Source organism: Orcinus orca, chromosome 19, assembly GCF_937001465.1.
Source record: "Orcinus orca chromosome 19, mOrcOrc1.1, whole genome shotgun sequence".
NCBI lineage: Eukaryota > Metazoa > Chordata > Mammalia > Artiodactyla > Delphinidae > Orcinus > Orcinus orca.
Window position 1 is genome coordinate 30704079 of NC_064577.1, and position 21807 is coordinate 30725885.

At 54.1% G+C, this 21807-nt stretch overlaps 3 protein-coding genes and 1 non-coding gene across 4 annotated transcripts; 2 read left to right on the forward strand and 2 right to left on the reverse strand.

Annotated features, from left to right (window-relative positions):
- Positions 1-842: 842 nt before the first annotated feature.
- TRNAG-UCC (transfer RNA glycine (anticodon UCC)) lies at positions 843-915 on the forward strand. The gene has a single exon. It is a non-coding gene; the product is annotated as a tRNA-Gly (tRNA).
- A 908-nt stretch (positions 916-1823) lies between these two features.
- On the reverse strand, positions 1824-6686 carry LOC101288592 (uncharacterized). Its single transcript, XM_033438634.2, has 2 exons — positions 5548-6686; positions 1824-3293 (listed from the first exon to the last, which is right to left on the reverse strand). The coding sequence occupies exons 1-2, from the start codon at positions 5821-5823 to the stop codon at positions 2631-2633; spliced, it is 939 nt and encodes a 312-aa protein (XP_033294525.1). The 5' UTR covers positions 5824-6686; the 3' UTR covers positions 1824-2630.
- A 180-nt stretch (positions 6687-6866) lies between these two features.
- LOC117203599 (uncharacterized) lies at positions 6867-8181 on the reverse strand. The gene is made up of 2 exons (XM_033439032.1): positions 8141-8181; positions 6867-7679 (listed from the first exon to the last, which is right to left on the reverse strand). The coding sequence occupies exons 1-2, from the start codon at positions 8179-8181 to the stop codon at positions 7010-7012; spliced, it is 711 nt and encodes a 236-aa protein (XP_033294923.1). The 3' UTR covers positions 6867-7009.
- LOC117203559 (transcription initiation factor TFIID subunit 13-like) lies at positions 7592-10686 on the forward strand. The gene has a single exon (XM_049701789.1). It carries the CDS (start codon positions 10277-10279, stop codon positions 10652-10654), a length of 378 nt encoding a protein of 125 aa, XP_049557746.1. The 5' UTR covers positions 7592-10276; the 3' UTR covers positions 10655-10686.
- The last annotated feature ends 11121 nt before the right edge of the window (positions 10687-21807 follow it).

Here is a 21807-nt window from a genome sequence, read left to right on the forward strand (position 1 = left end):
ACACTGGAACAGACACACATGGATGGCCCTGGGATCCTGGAACTCCCTGAGGGAGGGTGGAGAGAAGGGGCACTTGCCCCTCCCCTGCTTCTAGAACAGACCTGTCCATGACTCAGTGAGGCCAGCCCAGGCAAGCCTCAGTCTCTGGCTGCCCAAAGTCCACAGTGGGTGTTTCACGTTCACTCTAGCTCCTAGCCCAGGTCTTTTTTTTTTTTTAATTAATTAATTATTGTCTGTGTTGGGTCTTCGTTGCCACGCGCAGGCTTTCTCTAGTTGTGGCGAGCGGGAGCTACTCTTCGTTGTGGTGCGCGGGCTTCTCATTGCGGTGGCTTCTTTTGTTGTGGAGCACGGGCTCTAGGCGTGCGGGCTTCAGTAGTTGTGGCTCGCTGGCTCTAGAGCGCAGGCTCAGTAGTTGTGGCGCACAGGCTTAGTTGCTCCGCAGCATGTGGGATCTTCCCGGACGAGGGCTCGAACCCGTGTTCCCTGCATTGGCAGGAAGGGTCTTGACTGCAGCTTCCTGAGTAGCTCCAAGAACTCCCACAACTGCTCAGCTAAGCCTCTCCCTAATTCCTGGACCACAGAAACTATGAGAAGTAATGAAGGATTCTTGCTGTTCGGGGGTAGTCTGTTACCAAGCAATGGATAACGACTACAGTACAGATTTTGCAGGGCAGGGTGGGAGACACTGAAGAGGTTTAGAGTTGCTGGCTTTCTTCTGTCTCTGTATTATTGTCACCCCTCAAGCACAGGAGAGTGGTTCTGGGGCCTTGGGGAAGCCCAGGAGCTGCATCTCCCAGAGTATACATAGATCTAGATTCTTCTAAGGGAAGGAGGCAGGGACTTCCCTGGTAGTCCAGTGGTTAAGACTCTGCACTTCCACTGCAGGGGGCCTGGGTTCGATCCCTGGTCAGGGAACGAAGATCCCACGTGCCATGCAGTGTGGCAAAACGATATAAATAAATAAATAAATAATTTTTTTTAAATGAGGGAGGCAAAGAAGGAGAGTCCTCAGCTTCAGCCTCTTTGGCCCGCCAGATGCCTTCTCTCCTCGTGTCACTCACATTCACCATCATGCCTCCAGCCCGGGCCCTCTCCTGAGCACCGTGCCTATGCTTCCGACCACTTCTAACTACTTGTGCACCAGGGCTAAAACGACACTCTCAAACTGAAGTCATCCTCTACCCTCACAAAGCTAGTCCTCCTCCTATGATTCCTACTAAGGGCTTTCTACAGCACTGATGTGATGGCCTGTTGCCCCTATTTAAAAAAATACGTACACACATTCACAGATTCATATATATACATACGTATGTATATATCCAGAAAGAAATACGCAAAAATGTTAACAGTGGTTATTCTTAGGTGGTTTTTAAATATATATTTTGTCCAGGTTTTCTTGTTAACTTCAGCAGGAGGGTGGTCTTAACCACTGAGTCTGCCTAAATTAAATTACCCCAGGAGTTGCTAGAAAGGAGATCCTGTCCCAAATTATGTGCAGCAATGACATATTATTTCATAAGCACTAAAATTTTATTGTTTAAAAAGGTAAATACAGATGAGATGACTGCGAGGTAAAGTCCCAGCCTCCTACTGGGCCACCCAATACCAGTGTCCATTTCTGTGTCCTCTCACACTTCCTCCTGCAAGTCCCCAAGATGCTCTCATGAGCCATGTGGCTGCCCCCTGGACTGTGCTGGGAGAGCCAGCATGGGGTCCCACCTGTCCCTGCATGCTTGGGCCCCTGTCCCGGACACAGGGGCACGCGAGGTTTGCTGGATGAACAGGTGGAAGGCCTCACCCCATGTGTCATGGAGGTGAAGGGGTCCAAGGAGACCAGTGGATGACAGGGGTGTTGTTTTACTGCCTCTCCTCCCACCCACTCCCTGGGGACACCTCCACTCCCCGCCTCCCTCCATCCCACCCAGGGCACAGGGTCTGTCACCCCATCCTCAGGGCCCTCAGCACGAACGCCCACTTTCCCAGCGCCAGCTTGGTGTCCTCTGCAGAGACATCGTCGTGCCACACGGCTCGCACTGACCGCTCAGTCCAGGGGACAGCAGCACACGCACCGCGTGGCCAGTCTGGGCCACCTCGTCAGCGCTCATGGTCTGCAGGCGCTGGCACAGCTCCTCGGGCAGCAGCCCATCCACCCTCACCATCACCATGTTCGTCTCTACGGTGGTGAGATCCATGGAGCAGACAGGGGATGCCAGTTCCTGAGCCCAGGTCCTGTGGTAAGTGGAGCCCAACCCCAGTACCCCACCACTTCCCTACCACTCCAGCCGTGTCACCCCAGGAAAGGCAGAGGACAGCCCAACTGTAGTGGGAGGAAAAGAGGGAGTCTTATTCCTAACATGGGCAGGCTTGGCTCTGCTACTTTTCAGCTCCGTGACCTTGGACAAATCCGTTAACCTCTTGGGGTCTAGGTTTCCTCATCTGTAAAGTGGGGACATCTTGGGGTTGTTGTGAGGACTCAACCCAAGTTAAAGGCTACATTCTGCTGGATCCTGTAGAAAATTACTAACACGCATTGGGTGCCTACTGGTCTAGGACCTGCATGGGTTGTGGCCTGGTAAAGCATAGACCACCTGGATCCCACCCCTGCTGGTTCAGCGGCTAACCTTCACCTTCTAGAGTTGGAAGGATGCACACCTGCTGGGGGTTTGGGCCCAGCTACAGGGGACCCCCAAGGCACACCCCTGGGGCCAAAGGGAAGTGGGGGGTGTCCAGGCACCTCTGGCAAACCTCTGGGCGTTCTGGTGGTCCTTCAGCAGCACCTCCTCAGCATCAGTCAGTCCCACCAGGGCAGCTACGGCCAGCACCCCCGCCTGGCGCATCCCCCCACCCAGGGCTTTCCGGAGGCGCCAGGCTTCTTCAGTGAAGCCCTTGGGTCCCCCAACCAGGGCCCCCACTGTTGCACCGAGGCCCTGGGGGAAGAGAGGAGAGTCCTGCCTGCCTGCCCATGGGTGTGCATCTCTGTCTTCGGGAGGGGGCAAAAGGGACAGGGATGGGCGACACTGTGGCCTCATCGGGGAGGGGGTTAGAGGGGCCCAGCGTGAGCGGCTGTCAACATAGGAGCTCGGGGACCCAACTCGGCCTCTTGCTGTGGGCATCTCTACCCTCCTGTGTCGGGGGCGGCCCAGCGGCTTCCCTACCTTGGAGAAACAGAGAGACACAGAATCACAGCGCTCCACGATGCGGGCAGGGGGCATGCACAGAGCCACCGCGGCGTTCATCAACCGGGCCCCATCCAGGTGAACCTGGACCCCATAGCTCCGGGCCAGCAGGTGCACCTGGGGGTGAGAGGCAGGAGGGGTCAGAGGGCCAGGCTGGGGGGAGGGGCAGAGGGAGGATGGGTCTCCAGAAGATCACTGGAGGGTCACTGGGCTTGTGTCCTTGAGGAAGCAGGAGGGCTTTGAGTCAGGAGAGCTGGCTGGTGACAAGCTTGGCCATCTGGCACCCGAGCAGTCACTCTGGGCCTGGGCCTGAGGCTGTCCTCTGTGAAAGGGGGTCAAGGATAAGGGTGTTTTTTTTCTTTTTTTCTTTTCTTTTTTTTTTTTTTTTTGGTGGTACGCGGGCCTCTCACTGCGTGGCCCCTCCCGTTGTGGAGCACAGGCTCCGGACGCGCAAGCCCAGCGGCCATGGCTCACGGGCCCAGCCGCTCTGTGGCATGTGGGATCCTCCCGGACCGGGGCATGAACCCGCATCCCCTGCACCGGCAGGTGGACTCTCAACCACTGCGCCACCAGGGAAGCCCGAGGATAAGGGTTTTATCTCCTGTTTATGGTGGGCTCACTGTGGGCCAAGCAATGAATGCCTCATCTTACTGAAGCCTCGCCGCAGCCCTATTGGAAGGATGCCCTCAGTCCCCTTTCCCAGATGAGGAATAGGTCTGGAGGGTTAGTTAGCGCTCAAGTTCTCGCAGGGGAGAGCGGCAGAGCCCAGCCCTTGCACGCTGGCTCTAAGACCAGACCAAGGTGGTGCCGCTTGGGGACTCGCCTCCCTGAGGACTGGGTCTCTGCTCTTTGGAGAAAAGCTTGGGCACTGGGGCAATAATTCCCTTTGCATCTGCGCCTAGAACCGCACCCATGTCTCCCACAGAAGTTCTGGTCACTGATGGGCACCCAGGCATGTATCAGAGGGGACTAAACCCCAGGAGAGGGGCCTGAGGGACAGAAAGCCGGCAGCTGGCTAGTGGTGGGGGCACAGTGGTGGGGCCAGGCCTGGCTGGCATAGGCACTCGATGGGGAGCACCCGGCCCCCTGAGCTGCTGTGGGCGTCCTCCAGGCAAATGAGCTCACAGACCGGGTGGGAGCGGCTCCCAAGGCTCCGTGCAACCAGCCCCTCCAGCTCAGCCAGGTCCAGGGTGCCATGGGGCAGGTCTGGGAGGGGGTGGGAGTGCGCCCCAGCGATCTGCAGGTGTGGGCGTGCAAATGATGAGGTCCAGGGGTCCAGCAGCACCTCCTACCCCTGTCCTGTCTGCTCCTCCCCAGCTCTGGGCCGTGAAGCCTTCCCCCTGTGCTGTGGACGTGGGCATAGACATCCCAGCTAAGGGTGGGGGAGGACTGAAGGCACCATGTTTGCTTGGGAGGCTGCGGTCCCTCCTCCCTAAGCGCCCAGTGCTCTGGGTTCCCACTAGGGGGCAGCAGGGTTACAAGCACAGCCAGCAAACCGACTGGCCTGAGCCGAGCCCGCCCCTGTGTGGTCAATCTGGGAATGGCTCTCCTTACTGCCTTCCCTGGAGAGGCCACCATTTCTCCCTCTGCAGGTCCCAACTTGGTGCCTGGGAGGCATGTTCTCACCCCACGTGCTGAGCATCCTGTGCTGGCCCCAGGCGAGCGGTGCTGGGCCCTTACCTGAGCCACCCCGCCCTGCTCCTGGACGTGGAGGTGGCACTCCTGCCCAAGGAGGAGCGGGGAGCCCCGGCGCTGGCAGTCATACATCACTAAGGTAGATGGGGTGGGGGACAGCGTTGACACCGAGTCCCATGGGGCCCATCTGTCCCCAGCCAGCTCAGCCGGACTGACCCCCAAGGCCACAGCTAGCTCCCAAGTGCCTTATGCCAATTAGGAAAGAGCGCCCCTTCAAGACACCTTCCTGCCAGGTGCTGGAAAACCATCCCACTAAGTCCACAAGTCTAAGACGGTGACCCTGTGGATCATTGGGCGCTGCACACCCTACACCCCTGTGCCCTGCAGCCCACCTGCAGGGTATCTCCTGCGTGGGGAAGCCAGCCATGATGCTGCTGTTTGGGGAATAAGCAGCCCAGGGCATGGGCACCAGTCAGGCCCTAGCAGGAAACAGAGGGCACTCGCACCCTGGGAATCCGGAGTATTTGATAAAGGGGCAATTTACAAAGGTGTGGCAGCATGCTGGGAAGTCACGAAGTTCAGTGCAGGACCCCCAGGCAGGAAGGGGTGAGAGGAGGGTGTGGTTACAGGTTCCAGATGGCTCGGAGCCCCACTGACGTTGTCACAGCCCCCAGCACAAAAGGGAGAAGCATGGAGGGAGGGCCTGGAGGGCAAATGGAAGTCACCCCGCGCTCACCAGAGATGAGGTTGGCCATGGTGTTTGTGGGCACGAACAGGGTCTGCTCCACCCCGAGCAGCTCCGCAGCCGTGGCCTGAAGCTCTGAGGTGGGAAGGGATGGGGGCGCGGCGGGGGGAGCCCATCAACAATGGCACTTTTCAAATTCCTCTCTTTGCCGACCCCATGAGCTCTTTGTCCGGATGAGGGCATCTTGCCCAAGGCTGTGGTGAGTAGCCAAGCAGGACGCCAGCCCTGGTCTGCCAGCTGCAGCCTGTGGTCTTGGTGGCTGCACATCTGGGTCCAGGGGCCCCTCAGTCGACCCTCTGTGCCCCGCCTCCTCCTGGGCCATGTTCTCCCCACACACACTGAAACTCTGTGGTTTGAACCCTCCTGTCCCACCCAGACCTCACACCTGTCTCACTTCCTTTCCCATCAGTCCCTTGCAGGTGGGGCCCTGCGGTTTCTCTGCTGACTTCCTCTCCCAGAACAGGACTGGAGGAGACTGGGGGGATGGAGGGGGCGGGGATTCCGGCTCCGGCTTTAAAGCTCACTGTGGCTCCCCTCTGCCTGTGGCATACAGTATGAAGCCTTTGCCGTGACATTCAGGACCGGTGGGATCTGCCTTCTGCCTCCCCTCCAGGGACAGGAATGCTCTCCTGCACACCCACTCCAGCCCCATTCCCCATCCATATCCCAGACACCTTTTGCACCACTCTGCTTCTGCTTCTGCAGTTCCCCTGCCCGGTGAGCCAGCACTCCCTTCCCTGCCCAGGGTTGGGGGTGGAGCACTTCACTCATCTTTTAAGAGGTTCCTCCACAAAGTCCCCATTTCCTGCGAGTCCCATGTCCCCACCTGCCAGTCCCCAAGGCACTCTCTGTGGATGCACGTTAACCCCAGCACCTCCCTCCCCTCAGTGGGGGTGACTGTCTATGCATCAGGTGGCCTGCTGAGCAGTGGGTCAGCATCTTTGAAGTTTCAGGCAAAAGTGGGTGCTGCTGGATGCATGATCAGCCCCATCACCACCTGACCCCACATCCAGGCCCTCAGGGCTCAAGTGGTAACCCTCAGGCTTGCCCCTAGCACAGCTGACGGTCCTACACACTCCAGCAATAGCAATGGTTCATTAAGGCAGCAACTCAACCCAGGGTGGTGGCACCAGTCACCATCTTGAAAACACTCCCTAGGTTTTTAGAACCCACTCCTCGCGGGGGGTGGGGTAATGCAGCCTGTGGAGAATCCCCTTTTCTAGGTGGGTTTTCTCTTTGTCTTCATGTGGGAAGGTGGTGGGTGCAGGACAATAGCTAACGGTGCTAGAGTGAGAAGGCCTGGGTTCAAGTCCTGTTTTGCCATTTATTCGGTATGGGAACTTGAGTGCCTGGCTCAGCTGCTCGGAGCCCTCCTCTGCAAGATGAGATAACACCCATCTCATCGGGCAGTGGGGCCACACTTTAATGAGTCAAGTCACCCGGCGATCCTGTTTTAACTTGCAGATTCTGGCTCAGGAGGTCCGGTGTGGGGCCCGAGAATCTGCATTTCTAACAGGCTCTCGAGTGATGCGTCAGACTGAGCCGCAAGGACGCCAAGCGCAATGCCTAGCCTGCAGCTGAGCCGCCACCCCGGGTCCCGGGCCACCTCTCCCCCCGCCAGCACCATGGACAGCGCACTGGGGTCGCCGCGAGGACCCCCGGCCCCGGCCTGCACGCCGGGCTCACCGCGGACGGTGGGGTCCTCGCCGTAGTCGTCGTCCCCCACAACCGCCTCGGCCATGGAGCGCCTCATGGCCGGCCCGGGCTTGGTAACCGTGTCGCTGCGCAGGTCCACCACGTGCGTCGGGATCCCCGCCTGGCTCCCAGATCCCCGCGCCCAGAGGGCCCTTTGCTGCTGGGTCGCAGCCCGGGCCAGTCTGCGGAGCATGGCGGGGGCAGCGCTCGGCTCCCCCGCCCTGACCTCCCCGGCGAGGGCGACCGGGAGCGGCGGGATCCGAGCAGCAGGACTTTCCGAACTTCGGCCGCGGCCGACCGTGGCTGGCGGGACGGCTCCGCGGCACGCTGGGAGTTGTAGTTCGGCCTTCGTCACGGCCGGCACCGCGCAAGTCCGGGAGAGGGCCCCCGCGGCATGCTGGGAGTTGTAGTACGACCTTCGTCGCGGTCTGCGACGCGCGAACCAGGGATGAGGGAGAGGAAGGGTTCTGCTTACCCAAGAAGAAACCGAAACCAGGCAAGTTTTTATAGAGCAGACGCTCATGTGCTTCTTACCGTGTGCCCCGCACTGTCCCAGGCACTTTACAAGTGTGAACGCAGTAAAGTTTCTAAACAGCTCTTAGGAGACAAGTACTCTTTTCATCCCGTTTTACAGATGGGGAAACTGAGACACACAGAGCTAATGAACTTGGCGAGGAGCGTCCAGCTCTGAACCACTGTGTTACGTTGCCCCTAAAAACTAGCTTCCCATTATCTACTTTTTTCAGTACAGATTTATTGAGCACCCACTGGTGTCAGGCATCGCCTAGGTGCCAGGCAGAGGGACCCAAAGTGGTGCAACCCATCTGAGCGTCCGACTTCAGATGGAGGTGGAATTAGAGGGGTGCATGGAGAGCTCCCTCCTCCATACCCCCGACCCTTGACGGGTGGGCTGCCTCCCCCCAGGGCCATGCGAGGTAGTGGTAAAAGGACCCGACTGACTCAAGTCCCAATTTACCAGGTGTGCGGCTTTGGACAACTCAGTTAACCTCTCCGTGCCTCAGTCTCCTTAAATGCAAAATGCGCTGTTGAGGATTTGATGACTTAAGGCTTCTCCTGCTGACCCTGGCGCCTGGCTGGTAGTGAGTACTGTGTATGCGTGCTTGCTCTCCTACTGCTGCTGCTCTATCATGGTTACTGGTCACAGTCCAGGGCCCTGGGCCTTCGTGCTGCTGTGGGGTGCAGCCTGACAGCCTGGACTGGGCCTCCTGCAGGGTGACCTTCCCTCACTCAGGGAGGACAGGCCTCCCTCTGAGTGCCCAGCCCCACTCAGCAGCTCCCCTTCCCAGAGTGTGGGCCACAGATGTCTCTTCCTCACGGGAGGAAGTCGGTCCTGAGGGGCTGAAGGTCACCAGAAGAGGCACCCACACCTCTGATCAGGGCACCCCTCAGCAAAGAGGACTCTCAGACACTGACCTTCATCGGACTTCTGCCATGTGTCTGCTCCGGGTTGGGTCTGGGGATAAAGGAGAGCAAAGCAGCCTGCCCTTGGAGGTCAGGTCCTTGGGATGGGGACAGGATGCTGCCTGTTGGCGCTGGGAGAAGCTGCATTGGACCTGGCTGAGGCATCAGGGCAGGCTTCCTGGAGGAAGCAGTGATTGGGCTGAGCTTTGAAGACATTAAGGTGTTAATCAGACAAAGGCAGAGGGGAGAGTGTTCTGGGCAGAGAGAACAGCATGCGCAAAGGATTGGGGTAGGAGGAGAATTGGGGTAGGAGGCAGCCGGAATGTTTGGGGCCCTGAAGGAAAAGGGAGCAGGGATGGAGATGGGGCCCAACAACTGGAGCTCTCCACCTCTCCCCCTGTGCCTGCAGAGCCATCCCGAAAGGGTGGAAATTGCAAGTCCCCATAGGGTCTGGGGCCCCAAGGAAAGGCTCACTATGCCCTAACCCCGCCCCCCTTCCTCCCGCCAGCGCCAATGCCCTCCGGCCCTGACCCTCAATCTCCACCGAATTCCAGGCCCTTAGAAAACAAGCCCCTTATCTCAGTGTCTGGCTCCAACCCTTCTGCTGGGAAGTGGGGGGAGGGGAGCAGAGGCCTCTGTGGGAAGGAAGGGAGGGACTGGGGCAGTGATGGTGGCTCCCAGGGGAGCAGGGAGAAGGGGGCAAACAGCTGGATCCCCAGGCACCTCCCAGCCATGGCAGAACCACTGAGTGACCTTGTGTTTGCAGTCACTTCACAGTTTGCCAAGCCTTCCCCCCTACAGCCTCCCAGCTAATCCTCACAGCAACCTCGGGGGGGGGGGGGGGGGCTGGGCAAGGGGCTACCTGCCATTTTTGGGGGCTACCCAAGAATGCCACCAAAGTGACACAGCTGGTCACCAAACTGGGCATTCCTCCTCCCATAGCAGAGCTGTTTCCCAGGAGAGTGGGCTGTTCCTGGGGAAGGCTGGGCCCAGCGGAGATTGCTTCTGCCAGGTGGCTGCTTACCACCTCCTATCTTGTCCCAGGGCACCTGGCCACCCCCACCTCGCCTAGTGGTGGCTTCCAGTGCGGGGGTGGGGGGGACCAGAAAGCTCAGGCTATCAGGGGAGAAGTGGGGGGGCTCTCCCTGGGCCAGTGAGGTCTGTTTCTGAGGTCTTATCAAGGGGGGGAGACCCTCTGAACAAGGCTTGGTCTCGGGGTTGTGTAGGCACATGCACGTGTGTGAATGTGTCTATGTATGTATGTGTACATGTATACGTGTATAAGTTTGTGTGCACGTGCATGTTGATATGTCCACGCATGTATGCATGTACAGGTATGCATTTACATGTGCACACACATGGGGGTATATGTAACTGTGTGTATAAGTATTTGTTATGTAAGTGTAAGGCACACCTCAGAGGTGTTGCAGGTTGGGTTCCAGACCACTGCTATAAAGTGAGTATCACAATAAAGTGGGTCACACAAATTTTTTGGTTTCTCAGGGCATATAAAAGTTATGCTTACACTACACTGTAGTCTTTTAAGTGTGCAATAGCAGCTCCGTGGGAAGCGGGTGCACACTGGAGGTGGCTGGCTGCTGGGATGGCAGATGAAGAAGACCCCACCTTTGAGGAGGAAAATGAAGAAATTGGAGGAGGTGCAGAAGGTGGACAGGGTAAAAGAAAGAGACTTTTTTCTAAAGAATTACGGTGTATGGTGTATGGGTTTGGGGATGGTCAGAATCCTTATACTGAGTCAGTAGATATTCTTGAAGACCTTGTCATAGAGTTCATCACTGAAATGACTCACAAGGCAATGTCAATTGGAAGACAAGGTCAGGTACAAGTTGAAGATATCATCTTCTTGATTCGAAAGGACCCAGGAAAGTTTGCTAGGGTTAAAGACTTGTTTACTATGAATGAAGAACTGAAACGAGCTAGAAAAGCATTTGATGAAGCAAACTGTGACTGTGGCTCTTGACACCTTTTGTACTTTCTGCAGCTTCATTATTTTCTGGGGAAATCATATTTAATAACTATATTTTCCACAGTAAGGTTCTGATATCTAGCCATGTGAATGAAAGCTAGAGAACCACAAAGTTTTCAGTCTTTATTTTCATGTCTTCAATTTTAGAGTGATATTTGAGCCTTTAATTGCCTGCGATTATATTACCATACTTTGAATTACTTACTGGATTTTAGTGACCACATGTAAGTCAAAGTACCTTGCAAACCATTCAGTTCCTCCTGACTTCTGACCGTCTAAATGATGAATTAATATTTATGTTTTAAGTGTACTTGTGCCATCGTAGGCTGTACTGTAGCTGTTTAATATGTGGAATCTAAATGGTACCTTTGATAGCTAAGACGTGTTTCATGTATTCTAAAGTTTTTAGATTACAGTAGTCTTAAGTTATTAAAAGATAGTGAACTGGTTTGTGTTTCTTTTAAGGAGAAAATGATAGAAAATACAACCTTTTTTTAGGAGTGTTTATTTGTCTTAACATAATTTGTTTTAATACTCTTTTCTTTAGATAACAAGAGTGATTTTTTTAATTTTAATTTTTTGAGAAACTAAGAGTTCCCTATGAATGCTTCTGTGTTGGAAGACTTATTTGATTTAAAATCTTTGGGGCTTATACTATTTGTCAGGTTTTAAGAGAACTCATTTTCCCAGGTCACATTAAAGCTTCTAAAAATAAGTGCTTTCAAAATTACAGACCAGTATCACTGATGAATATAGATGCAAAAATCCTCAACAAAATACTAGCAACCAGAATCCAACAACACTTTAAAAGGATCATACACCATGATCAAGTGGGATTTATCCCAGGGATGCAAGGATTCTTCAATATATGCAAATCAATCAATGTGATACACCATATTAACAAATTGAAGAAGAAAAACCATATGATCATCTCAAAAGATGCAGAAAAAGCTTTTGACAAAATTCAACACCCATTTATGATAAAAACTCTCCAGAAAGTGGGCATAGAGGGAACCTACCTCAACATAATAAAGGCCATATACGACAAACCCACAGCAAACATCATTCTCAATGGTGAAAAACTGAAAGCATTACCTCTAAGATCAGGAACACGACAAGGATGTCGACTCTCACCGCTATTATTCAACATAGTTTTGGAAGTCCTAGCCTCGGCAGTCAGAGAAGAAAAAGAAATAAAAGGACTACAAATTGGAAAAGAAGAAGTAAAACTGTCACTGTCTGCAGATGACATGATACTATACATAGAGAATCCTAAAGATGCCACCAGAAAACTACTAGAGCTAATCAATGAATTTGGTAAAGTTGCAGGATACAAAATGAATGCACAGAAATCTCTTGCATTCCTATACACTAAAGATGAAAACACTCCCATTTACCATGGCAACAAAAAGAATAAAATACCTAGGAATAAACCTACCTAGGGAGACAAAAGATCTGTATGCAGAAAACTATAAGACACTGATGAAAGAAATTAAAGATGATACAAACAGTTGGAGAGATATACCATGTTCTTGGATTGGAAGAATCAATATTGTGAAAATGACTATACTACCCAAAGCAATCTACAGATTCAATGCAATCCCTATCAAATTGCCAATGGCATTTTTTACGGAACTAGAACAAAAAATCTTAAAATTTGTATGGAGACACAAAAGACCCCGAATAGCCAAAGCAGTCTTGAGGGAAAAAAACGGAACTGGAGGAATCAGACTCCCTGACTTCAGAGTATACTACAAAGCTACAGTAATCAAGACAGTATGGTACTGGCACAAAAACAGAAACATAGATCAATGGAACAAGATAGAAAGCCCAGAGGTAAACCCACGCACCTATGGTCAACTAATCTATGACAAAGGAGGCAAGGATACACAATGGATAAAAGACAGTCTCTTCAGTAAGTGGTGCTGGGAAAACTGGACAGCTACATGTAAAAGAATGAAATTAGAACACTCCCTAACACCATACACAAAAATAAACTCAAAATGGATTAGAGACCTAAATGTAAGACCGGACACTATAAAACTCTTAGAGGAAAACATAGGAAGAACACTCCTTGACATAAATCACAGCAAGATCTTTTTTGATCCACCTCCTAGAGTAATGGAAATAAAAACAAAAATAAACAAATGGGACCTAATGAAACTTCAAAGCTTTTGCACAGCAAAGGAAACCACAAACAAGACAAAAAGACAACCCTCAGAATGCGAGAAAATATTTGCAAATGAATCAACGGACAAAGGATTAATTTCCAAAATATATAAACAGCTCATGCAGCTCAATATTAAAAAAGCAAACAACCCAATCCAAAAATGGGCAGAAGACCTAAATAGACATTTCTCCAAAGAAGACATACATATGGCCAAGAGGCACATGAAAAGCTGCTCAACATCACTAATCATTAGAGAAATGCAAATCAAAACTACAATGAGGTACCACCTCACACCAGTTAGAATGGGCATCGTCAGAAAATCTACAAACAATAAATGCTGGAGAGGGTGTGGAGAAAAGGGAACCCTCTTGCACTGTTGGTGGGAATGTAAACTGATGAAGCCACTATGGAGAACAGTATGGAGATTCCTTAAAAAACTAAAAATAGAATTACCATATGATCCAGCAATTCCACTACTGGGCATATACCCAGAGGAAACCACAATTCAAAAAGACACATGCACCCCAATGTTCATTGCAGCACTGTTTACAATAGCCAGGTCATGGAAGCAACCTAAATGCCCATCGACAGACGAATGGATAAAGAAGATGTGGTACATATATGCAATGGAATATTACTCAGCCATAAAAAGGAACGAAATTGGGTCATTTGTTGAGACGTGGATGGATCTAGAGACTGTCATACAGAGTGAAGTCAGTCAGAAAGAGAAAAACAAATATCGTATATTAATGCATGTATGTGGAACCTAGAAAAATGGTACAGATGAACCGGTTTGCAGGGCAGAAATTGAGACACAGATGTAGAGAACAAACGTATGGACACCAACTGGGGAAAGCCGCGGGGGTGTGGGGTGATGGTGTGATGAATTGGGCGATTGGGATTGACATGTATACACTGATGTGTATAAAATTGATGACTAATAAGAACCTGATGTATAAAAAAATTAAGTAAAATTCAAAATTATAAAAAAAAAATAAGTGCTTTCAGTAGCAGGGATGGCACTGCGGAAAAAGCCGATGCCAGGACAAGCATTTGGGGTAGTGTTTTTTTGTTTTGTTTTGTTTTTTGCGGTATGCGGGCCTCTCACTGTTGTGGCCTCTCCCGTTGCGGAGCACAGGCTCTGGACGCACAGGCTCAGCGGCCACGGCTCACGGGACCAGCCGCTCCGCAGCACGTGGGATCTTCCCGCACCGGGGCACGAACTCGTGTCCCCTGCATCGGCAGGCGGACTCTCAACCACTGCGCCACCAGGGAAGCCCTGGGGTAGTGTTTTATTAACATATTTGTTAGTACTTGTTCATTGTGGAAATGTGAAGACCATGTGTGGCTATGGAAACCACTTTTGTAGTTTAGCATATACAGGTTTTGTGTGTATTTAGCTTATTGTATTATTCTTGCACTTAGCTTAAAGTAAGGATTAAAATTGCATTTAAGGGGATCATTGGATATTACTGTTTGTGAAACTGAATGTTTTGTGTGCCACTTATAAGCATTATCTGTGAATCAGTACTTAGGAAGATTTTACTTTCTTAACCTATCAATATAAGGAATAAAATATGAGAAAAGTAAAAAGATTTTAAAAAGTGTGCAATAGCATTATGTCTAAAAATAATGTATATACCTTAATTTAAAATATTTTATTGGGCTTCCCTGGTGGCACAGTGGTTGAGAGTCCGCCTGCCGATGCAGGGGACACGAGTTCGTGCCCTGGTCCGGGAAGATCCCACATGCCGCGGAGCGGCTGGACCCGTGAGCCATGGCCGCTGAGCCTGCGCGTCCGGAGCCTGTGCTCCACAACGGGAGAGGCCACAGCAGTGAGAGGCCCGCGTACAGCAAAAAAAAAAAAAAAAAAAAAAAAATGAGGTGTGCCTGTACACATGTGTGGGGGGGTGGGTATGTGTGTGTGCCCATGTGTGTGTGTACCCGTGTATACATATGTATGCCTGTGTGTATGTGTGTGTGTGTGTGTCCCCCTAGAGTGTGTGTCTGAGATCTGAGTCACCCTGTTGGTAAGCTGGGGACAGTTCACAGGTCCCAGATAAGAAGCCAGAAGCCCCTGGTGCAGCCAGCCTTGCTTGCCCCCTACCCCAGGTCACTGAGCTGATCCCCTTCCCTCCCCCTCTTCTCAGAGGGCAAGTCCAGCCCACTCCGCAGCTGCCACCCTGGAGGTCATGGGGTCCTCTCCTGCCTCCATGCAGACCCCCACCCCCACCCCGTAGTCACTGCCCTGGGTCAAGCCAACTTGGGCTCCTGCCCCCAGATGTCACCCCTCCCTGGTCGCATCCTCCGCGTAGCTACCTCCCTCACACTGCTGCAGCCTTTCTGCTTCCCCAAATGTGCTGGCCTCCTTCTCACCCTGACATCTTTGCACCTGCTGCTCCTTCAGCCCGGAAACCCCCCAGTCAGCGGCACGTGTCCCTGGTTAGCACCTTCTCTGTCTTCTTGTCTCAGCTGAGACGCTCCTTCCGGGAAGCTCCCTGACCCTGGTCCAGCAGGGGAGGGAGGTGGCTGTCCTTCTGGGGTGCAGGTAGGGTCTCTTCTTGTCACTGACCGCAGGTTATAGGCAGGGCCGGGACACTCTTGGCCTTCGAGGTGTCCTGTGTGCCCAGCCCAGCCCAGCCCACAGCACTCAGTAATTCCAGTTGAATGGAAGATGAGGGAGACACATGGCCCAACTTCCCCTGACCCCAGGGACCCCCAGGCAGTGCGGACACTGTGGTGTGAGGTGGGGAGCCCCGTCGGGAGCTCTGACCGTGGCGGGCTGTGGGGCCCTGTGCAGGAGGGGGCAGGAGTGGATGAGGAACAGATGCTGGGGAAAGCTGGGGGTCCCCGAGGTAGCCCCTTCCCTGGCCTACTCAGAGCAGTGGGAGGACGGGGCAGGCTCTCGGGGGAGCGAGATATGAGTCCTGGGGTGGCTGCCTATTGCGGCACCCCCAGGCTCCCTGGCACCCCTCCAGGGGCAGGCTCTGGAGTGTGGGCGCACACTCACACACACACACGTACACATGCACGAGCCAAGTTCAGTGTGCGTATTCCTGTAACGCTGGGCCGCTGGCAGGAAGTGAGTGGCGGCGAGGCCGCTGCTGGGAACCCGGGGCTGGCCCCGCTGAGATAAAGGAAGGCAGCAGATTGGAGCTGGAGATAGCGGCCTGGGTCCTGTAAACAGGTTGGGGAGATGTCCTTCCCATCCCATCCTCTTGGCCCTGAGCCTGCAGGATCTATAGGGCACTGGCCTGGGTCCAGGCCCAACAGCCTGGGAGTCGAGGGAAAGCTCTTTGTACCATCATCTCTGAAGACTGGGGGATGACAAGGGACAGAGCTCTGGGCCTGGGGGCCCTGGCCGGGCACAGTATGTCAAGGTCATATGTGCTGGTGGGAGGGAGGGTAGGGCATGGGAGGAGCCTGTTCAAGCCCCTGTGCCTCCCCCACTGGGGAGGGAAACGTGACAGCGCATCAGAGGGGTTCCCTCCAGAGCCATCTCTGGAATTCCAAGCAGGGTGGGGGACCAGGAGAGAACGGGAGCAGTGGGGGGCTGCGCCTCACTGCTCAGCAGGCAGGCTCTGCAGTGAGCTTGAGGTTATGGTAGCCAGGAGACCCCATGCTGTGCTGGCCAAGGGGAAACCACATCCTCATTCCACGAGCTCCTGGGCCATTAGTGCCAGGAGCAGGGCTGGGTGCAAGTCTGTGCGGATTCCCAGTGCCTGGTACAGTGGGTGCTCAGATGCACTTGTGTTTTTGAAAAAGTAATGAGCTATCACACAGCATAATACAGAAAATCACATGAAGCATATTTGTACAGTTTTACAAATAAATATAAAACGAACTCCCATGTCGTTGCCACTCAGATCAAGAAATAGAACACGGCCAGGATTCCAGTAAGTTTCCTTGCTATGCACAGCCCCTTCCCTCTGCCAGAAGTTGTGCTGCAGCCTGACTTTTATGCTTATTACCTGCCTTGCTCTATGGTTTTGCCGCCATGCATGGGTCCTTAGTCATAGCCGAGTACTGCTAGGTTTTGGATTTGCTATGAATTGGGTCATGTGTGCCCTTGTGTGCCTGGCTCCTTTTTTGACGCTCCGCCTGCCAGATTCATCCGTGTTGCAGCTGTAGCTGGTTCTTGCCATGGCTGTGCGGTTTTCCACTGTGTGTCATGGTATATTTCTCCATTCTACCATTTTGGGACCTTTGGCTGTTTTCAGACTTGGTTTCCAAACAGCCCCGCTGTGAGCAGGCACATTCACACTCGTGTTTCCTGGGGCACAAGTGCACACATTTCTGCAGGGCAAACGCCTGGGAAGGAACTGCTGAGGCAGCAATCCTTATCTCCTCCTTACTAGACACTCCCAAACCTTCCCCAAAGTGGCTGAAATGATTTAAACGCCGCCGTGATATCCACTGCTTGTCGTTCTCACCATCACTCCGCATCATCGTCAGACTTCAAAACTTCAGTCATTCTGGTGGACGCGTGGCTGTTTCTTGTGATTTTAATCTGCTCTTTCTGGTAACTGACCGACGTGAGCACCTTTGCTTAGGTCTTAGCCTTCAGATTCCGCTCCTTTGAGGAGCCTGATTAAGTCTCTTTGAATTGTTTTGTCGGTTATTTCCATATGTTGGATACTAACCCTTGTTAGTTACGTGTATGGCAAAAAAATTTCCCCCTTTTTATGGATTGTCTTTTCACTTTTGTAGAATTCTTTTTTTTTTTTTTTTTTTTTTTGCGGTACGCGGGCCTCTCACAGTTGTGGCCTCTCCCGTGGCGGAGCACAGGCTCCGGACGCGCAGGCTCAGCGGCCATGGCTCACGGGCCCAGCCGCTCCGCGGCATGTGGGATCTTCCCGGACCGGGGCACGAACCCGTGTCTCCTGCATTGGCAGGTGGACTCTCAACCACTGCGCCACCAGGGAAGCCCCTGTAGAATTCTTCATAGATTACAAGCTCTTTGTTTTCTGTGATTAAATCCCCCCTCCACCTTATGATTAATGTCTTGTTTAAGAACACCTTCCTTTCCTCAAGGTCATGATGACATTCTCCTAATCGTCTTCTGAAGTTTGGAAGTTCAGTTTTCCCATTAAATTGAGCCACTTGCTTGTCCTGTGGTGTGGAAACTGCAGCTTGGAGAGAAGGTTCCCGTGTGACATGGGGGCTGCATTCCCTCCACCCCAGGCGTGGCCCAGGCGTGCACTGGGGGACTGCCTGGGTCAGAGTGGGAATCGGAGTGTCCTGACTGGGGGAGGGAGCACTTGAGATGGGGCTGGGGAAGGTCTTGGTCGGAAGTGAAAGGGAAGATGGGAGGCACATGCCACCAAGGCTTTGGGGACAAAGGTGGCCTTGGACAGGCCTTACAGCTCCGTGACCCCTGTGCGGGTGGGAGGCCTCTGCTGCCTCTCAGGGCCCCTCCCAGAGTGTGCAAGGCTGGGGGCTCAGCCTCTCGGGATTAGAGTACTGGGTCAGGGTCCAACCCCTTCCACAGAAGCACCCACACCTTGGGCTCCAGGGGTTGGGCCACAGGGAGCTCTGGGTCTTAAGGGCTCCTCAGGGGCCTGGGGGGCCTCGGGAGACAGAACAGCCCAGGGTGAAGCCTGGCAGGAGGGTGGGCTGAGCGCCGGAATCCTGGGAAATCCGCTGGGACAGTACCCCCAGGGCGCCCTCCATTCTGCTGCGAAGCAGCCAGCCTTCCAGGAATCACTTTGGGGTGGGGGCAGGGAGGATTGTGGGGGGAGCCAAGCAAGCCCAGGGCTGGGTCCCCACCTCAAGGGCCTCCCTGAGGAGGGGCTGGGTGTGCACAGGCAGTAGGGCCAGGAGAGAGCGGGGTGTAGAGCTTTGGAGACTCCCTGAGTTGCAGGACCCGCCATCTGGGCCCAGGGGACCCTCTGGACTCCTTGCCTTCCCAGGCCCCCCCGGCTCTGGCTGCCACCAGAGCAGACCCTTGCACCTTCTGCCCCCGCCGACCCCCAGGCCCCGGCTGGGCCCCGTCAGCGGGAGGCCAGTGTTGAGGGCCTGGCGTTATTTACTGCGGCAGCTTCCTCCTCCTTCCAGTAACTTGTCCTCCAACTCCAGGCAGCTTCTGATCAGGCAGCAGACCGCTAATCTCTCGAATCTGCTCTCTTACCGGCATCGGCCTCTCGCTTCCTGTTACTTGGCCGGGCCGAGGCGCAGGGTCAGCTCCGTGCTGACCGGGCCCTCGCCTGTTCCCGGGGCCTCTGCTCTGGCCCCTCAGCCCACCCGGCGGGGAACACAGAGGGGTCAGATGCCGGGCATGGGCTTGGCGGCCTGTCTGGGGTGGGACCTGCTCCGCGTATGCTGACCCTGTGCTGGGGGTGGAGGACCCGAGGGCGAGGGACCACAGGCTCGGAGGCTGGGGGTCCAGGTGCTGGGTGGTGGGCGGCCGGGCTCCTCCGCTTGCCCCTCGGCTGGGCAGAGTACCCACGGAGAGCACCTCCCATCTGACCTCCCCTGCTTCCCCATTCCCTGCTCCTGCAGCCACCGGGGCCAGAGCCTGTGTGAGAAGGAAGCGCAAACAAGGTTCTGGCGAGCAGACCTGGACGGGACTCACATGGACAGAAAGAGTCGGGGCTTTGGGGTCCGCTACCCGAGAGCTTTCCTGGGCCTTATCCGCAGGGACAAGGATGGGAAAGGGCTTCTGCTGCAGAATTCCAGGGCTTCCCTGCCATGTGCACCCGGGGTGGGCCTCCCCAACTGCCCCAGAGGAGTTGCAAGGTCACGGGAGTGTGGGCGAGAATGGCAGCCCAGCGTCCACCGGGCTCTGAATCCAGGAACAGACATCCGGCGCCCTGGGTGTAGATCCTACCTTGTTTATGAATGGTATTCCTAGTGATGGCACACCTGCCTCTCGCCCTAGAGACAGCCCCAGCATCAGTCATTTACCCAGAGGTACAATTGAAACCCGGTTGTCTAGTAGTGAAGAGCACCCTCCCTCTGTGCCCTAACTGCAGGAAGTTTGTCTTATAAGGAGCCCTAATCCTTCTGTTATCTTGTCCCCGGTGGGCCTGTTTCTGTCCCCTGTGCCACAGACTAGTCTAATTTCTCTTCCCATGGCAGCCCTGCAGAGGATGGGAGATGGCCCTTTTTGGGGGGCCCCCTGCACATCCTGGGCTTGACTCCCCAGCTTCCGACAGGATGACTGGTATCAGGGAAAGCAGGTCTTCATGGTGGCAGAGTTCAGAGGGGGAGTCTTTGGGAAGGAGGAAGGTTGGGACGTGAGGCTGGGGAATGGGCCAAAGCGGGGGAGCTGCCAAGGACCCCGTCTTAGCTGGGGAGTCCAAGAGGCCTCTCCCTGACTTTGGTGTCCAGAGTGGGACACACAGGATAATCTACTGGGGTGGGGAGGAGAACTTTATGCTTAGGATTTACATTTCGTCCTTTTAAAAGGTCTATCTTCTGTGAATATTTTATAATGCAGGTAATAGATTCATACAGTCATGGAAACTTGAAACCTATAAATAACTGTACATATATAGTTATGAGCTCATATGGAGTTGTGAGTTCAAACATTTCTTATGAGAGGGTGCATGGTCCAAACAGAGGGTTTGAAGGTCACTGTCTCTTAGGGCTTCTGATCTTTTATCCTGGGCCCCTTCCTACTGAGCTTGAAGTCCAGGATGGCAGGATGAAGGAAGGTCCTCCATTCAGGGACCTGGAGAGCTGGCATCAGTGGAAAGGCTCAGGCTGGCTTGATGGGGGAGGTCTGAGGACCAGCAGGTGTCATGGGCATAGATGGGGCTCAGGCCTCTCTCTGGTGGGCACTTCCTCCCATCTGGAACAGAGACAAGACTGAGCTCGCCCTGGCACGGGCTGTGGGAGAGGCAGCCATGGCTGGGCCCTCTGATCAGGAACCCAAGAACCCCTTGCTCAGGATGGAGGGCAGCACGCAGGAGTGGCACCTTCTGAGCCCACCCACCTGTCTCTCCAGCCCTGGGCCCCTGGGAGGAGCTTTGCTACTAGAGTGCTTAACCCCATAAACAAATATTTGTCACGCTCCTGTGGGGCCCAGAGCAGGGGCAGGGCACAGCTTGTGCCATCACATGTTCCTGGTCAGGTGGGTGGGTGACAGTACAAGATGCCAGTGATCTGGAGTGTTATTGCGTTTCCCCAAGTTCCGGGTGAGCAGAGGCTAGTGCTCCCTGCCGGGATTTGTTGGTGCCGAGGAAGCAAGATCAGCAAGAAAATGCTGAGGTCCTCAATCCATCTACCAGTCAATATCTACTGGGCACCTGTTAGTTTTACCAGCGGTGCTGGGTGCTGGGGTAGGGTGCTTTGTCTCCTGCCGATGACAGAGGGCCAAGGATAGATCACAAGGAGCTCTGCATGGCCGGGACCATGATCCCCATTTTACAAATGAGGAAACTGAGGTCCCAGAGGGTAACTTGCTGGTAAGTAAGGACTGGAACCCATACCTTAAAGTTCTGGCTGCGAGCACCACAGGTGTGTGTAGAGCCAGTAGGGGGCAGTGCTGGAAGCGCCTGGAGGCACCCCCAGGACTTGCTCCCCTTCTGCACTTGGAGGAATCCTATCTGTCTTCCAGACTCAGCTTAGCTTGTCTTCTCCTCCGGGAAGCTTTCCATGATAGCCCTCAACCCTCTGCCAAGACATACCTTTTTCTCCCTGTTTCCTCTGCACCTGGCTTACCTCAGAGCCTCGTTACCAGTCACTTGCCAGTGTCCCTCACTGGGCTGCAGGCTACTTGAGGGCAAGACCTGTGTCCTTCGTTCTCAGGATCCCAGCACGGGGCTTGGAGCATGGGTGTTAAGGAAATACCTGAATAGATGTGGATGAGAAAAGCAAGAGTAGAGGGCTGGGAGAGCCTTCCTTCCGAAGATGGGAAGTGGACCCCGAGAGAGACAGGATGTGCATGCATTGTGGAGAGAGGGCAGGCTACCGGGGGGACAGCGCCACACAGGCATTAGACATTGCTGTCAGGAGGGAGCCATGGCAGGTT

What these genes read in the sequence shown, in the direction of transcription:
- LOC101288592 (XM_033438634.2), bottom strand. Translation starts at nt 5,823, where the DNA reads ATGTGCAGCCACCAAGACCACAGGCTGCAGCTGGCAGACCAGGGCTGG. An exon ending in CATGGCCAACCTCATCTCTG is followed by an intron (nt 3,294 to 5,547) that starts GTGAGCGCGGGG and finishes TCTCACCCCCAG; the next exon opens with GTGCACCTGCTGGCCCGGAG.
- LOC117203559 (XM_049701789.1), top strand. Translation starts at nt 10,277, where the DNA reads ATGGCAGATGAAGAAGACCCCACCTTTGAGGAGGAAAATGAAGAAATT.
- LOC117203599 (XM_033439032.1), bottom strand. Translation starts at nt 8,181, where the DNA reads ATGGCCCTGGGGGGAGGCAGCCCACCCGTCAAGGGTCGGGG. An exon ending in CCACCCGTCAAGGGTCGGGG is followed by an intron (nt 7,680 to 8,140) that starts GTATGGAGGAGG and finishes CGCGCGTCGCAG; the next exon opens with ACCGCGACGAAGGTCGTACT.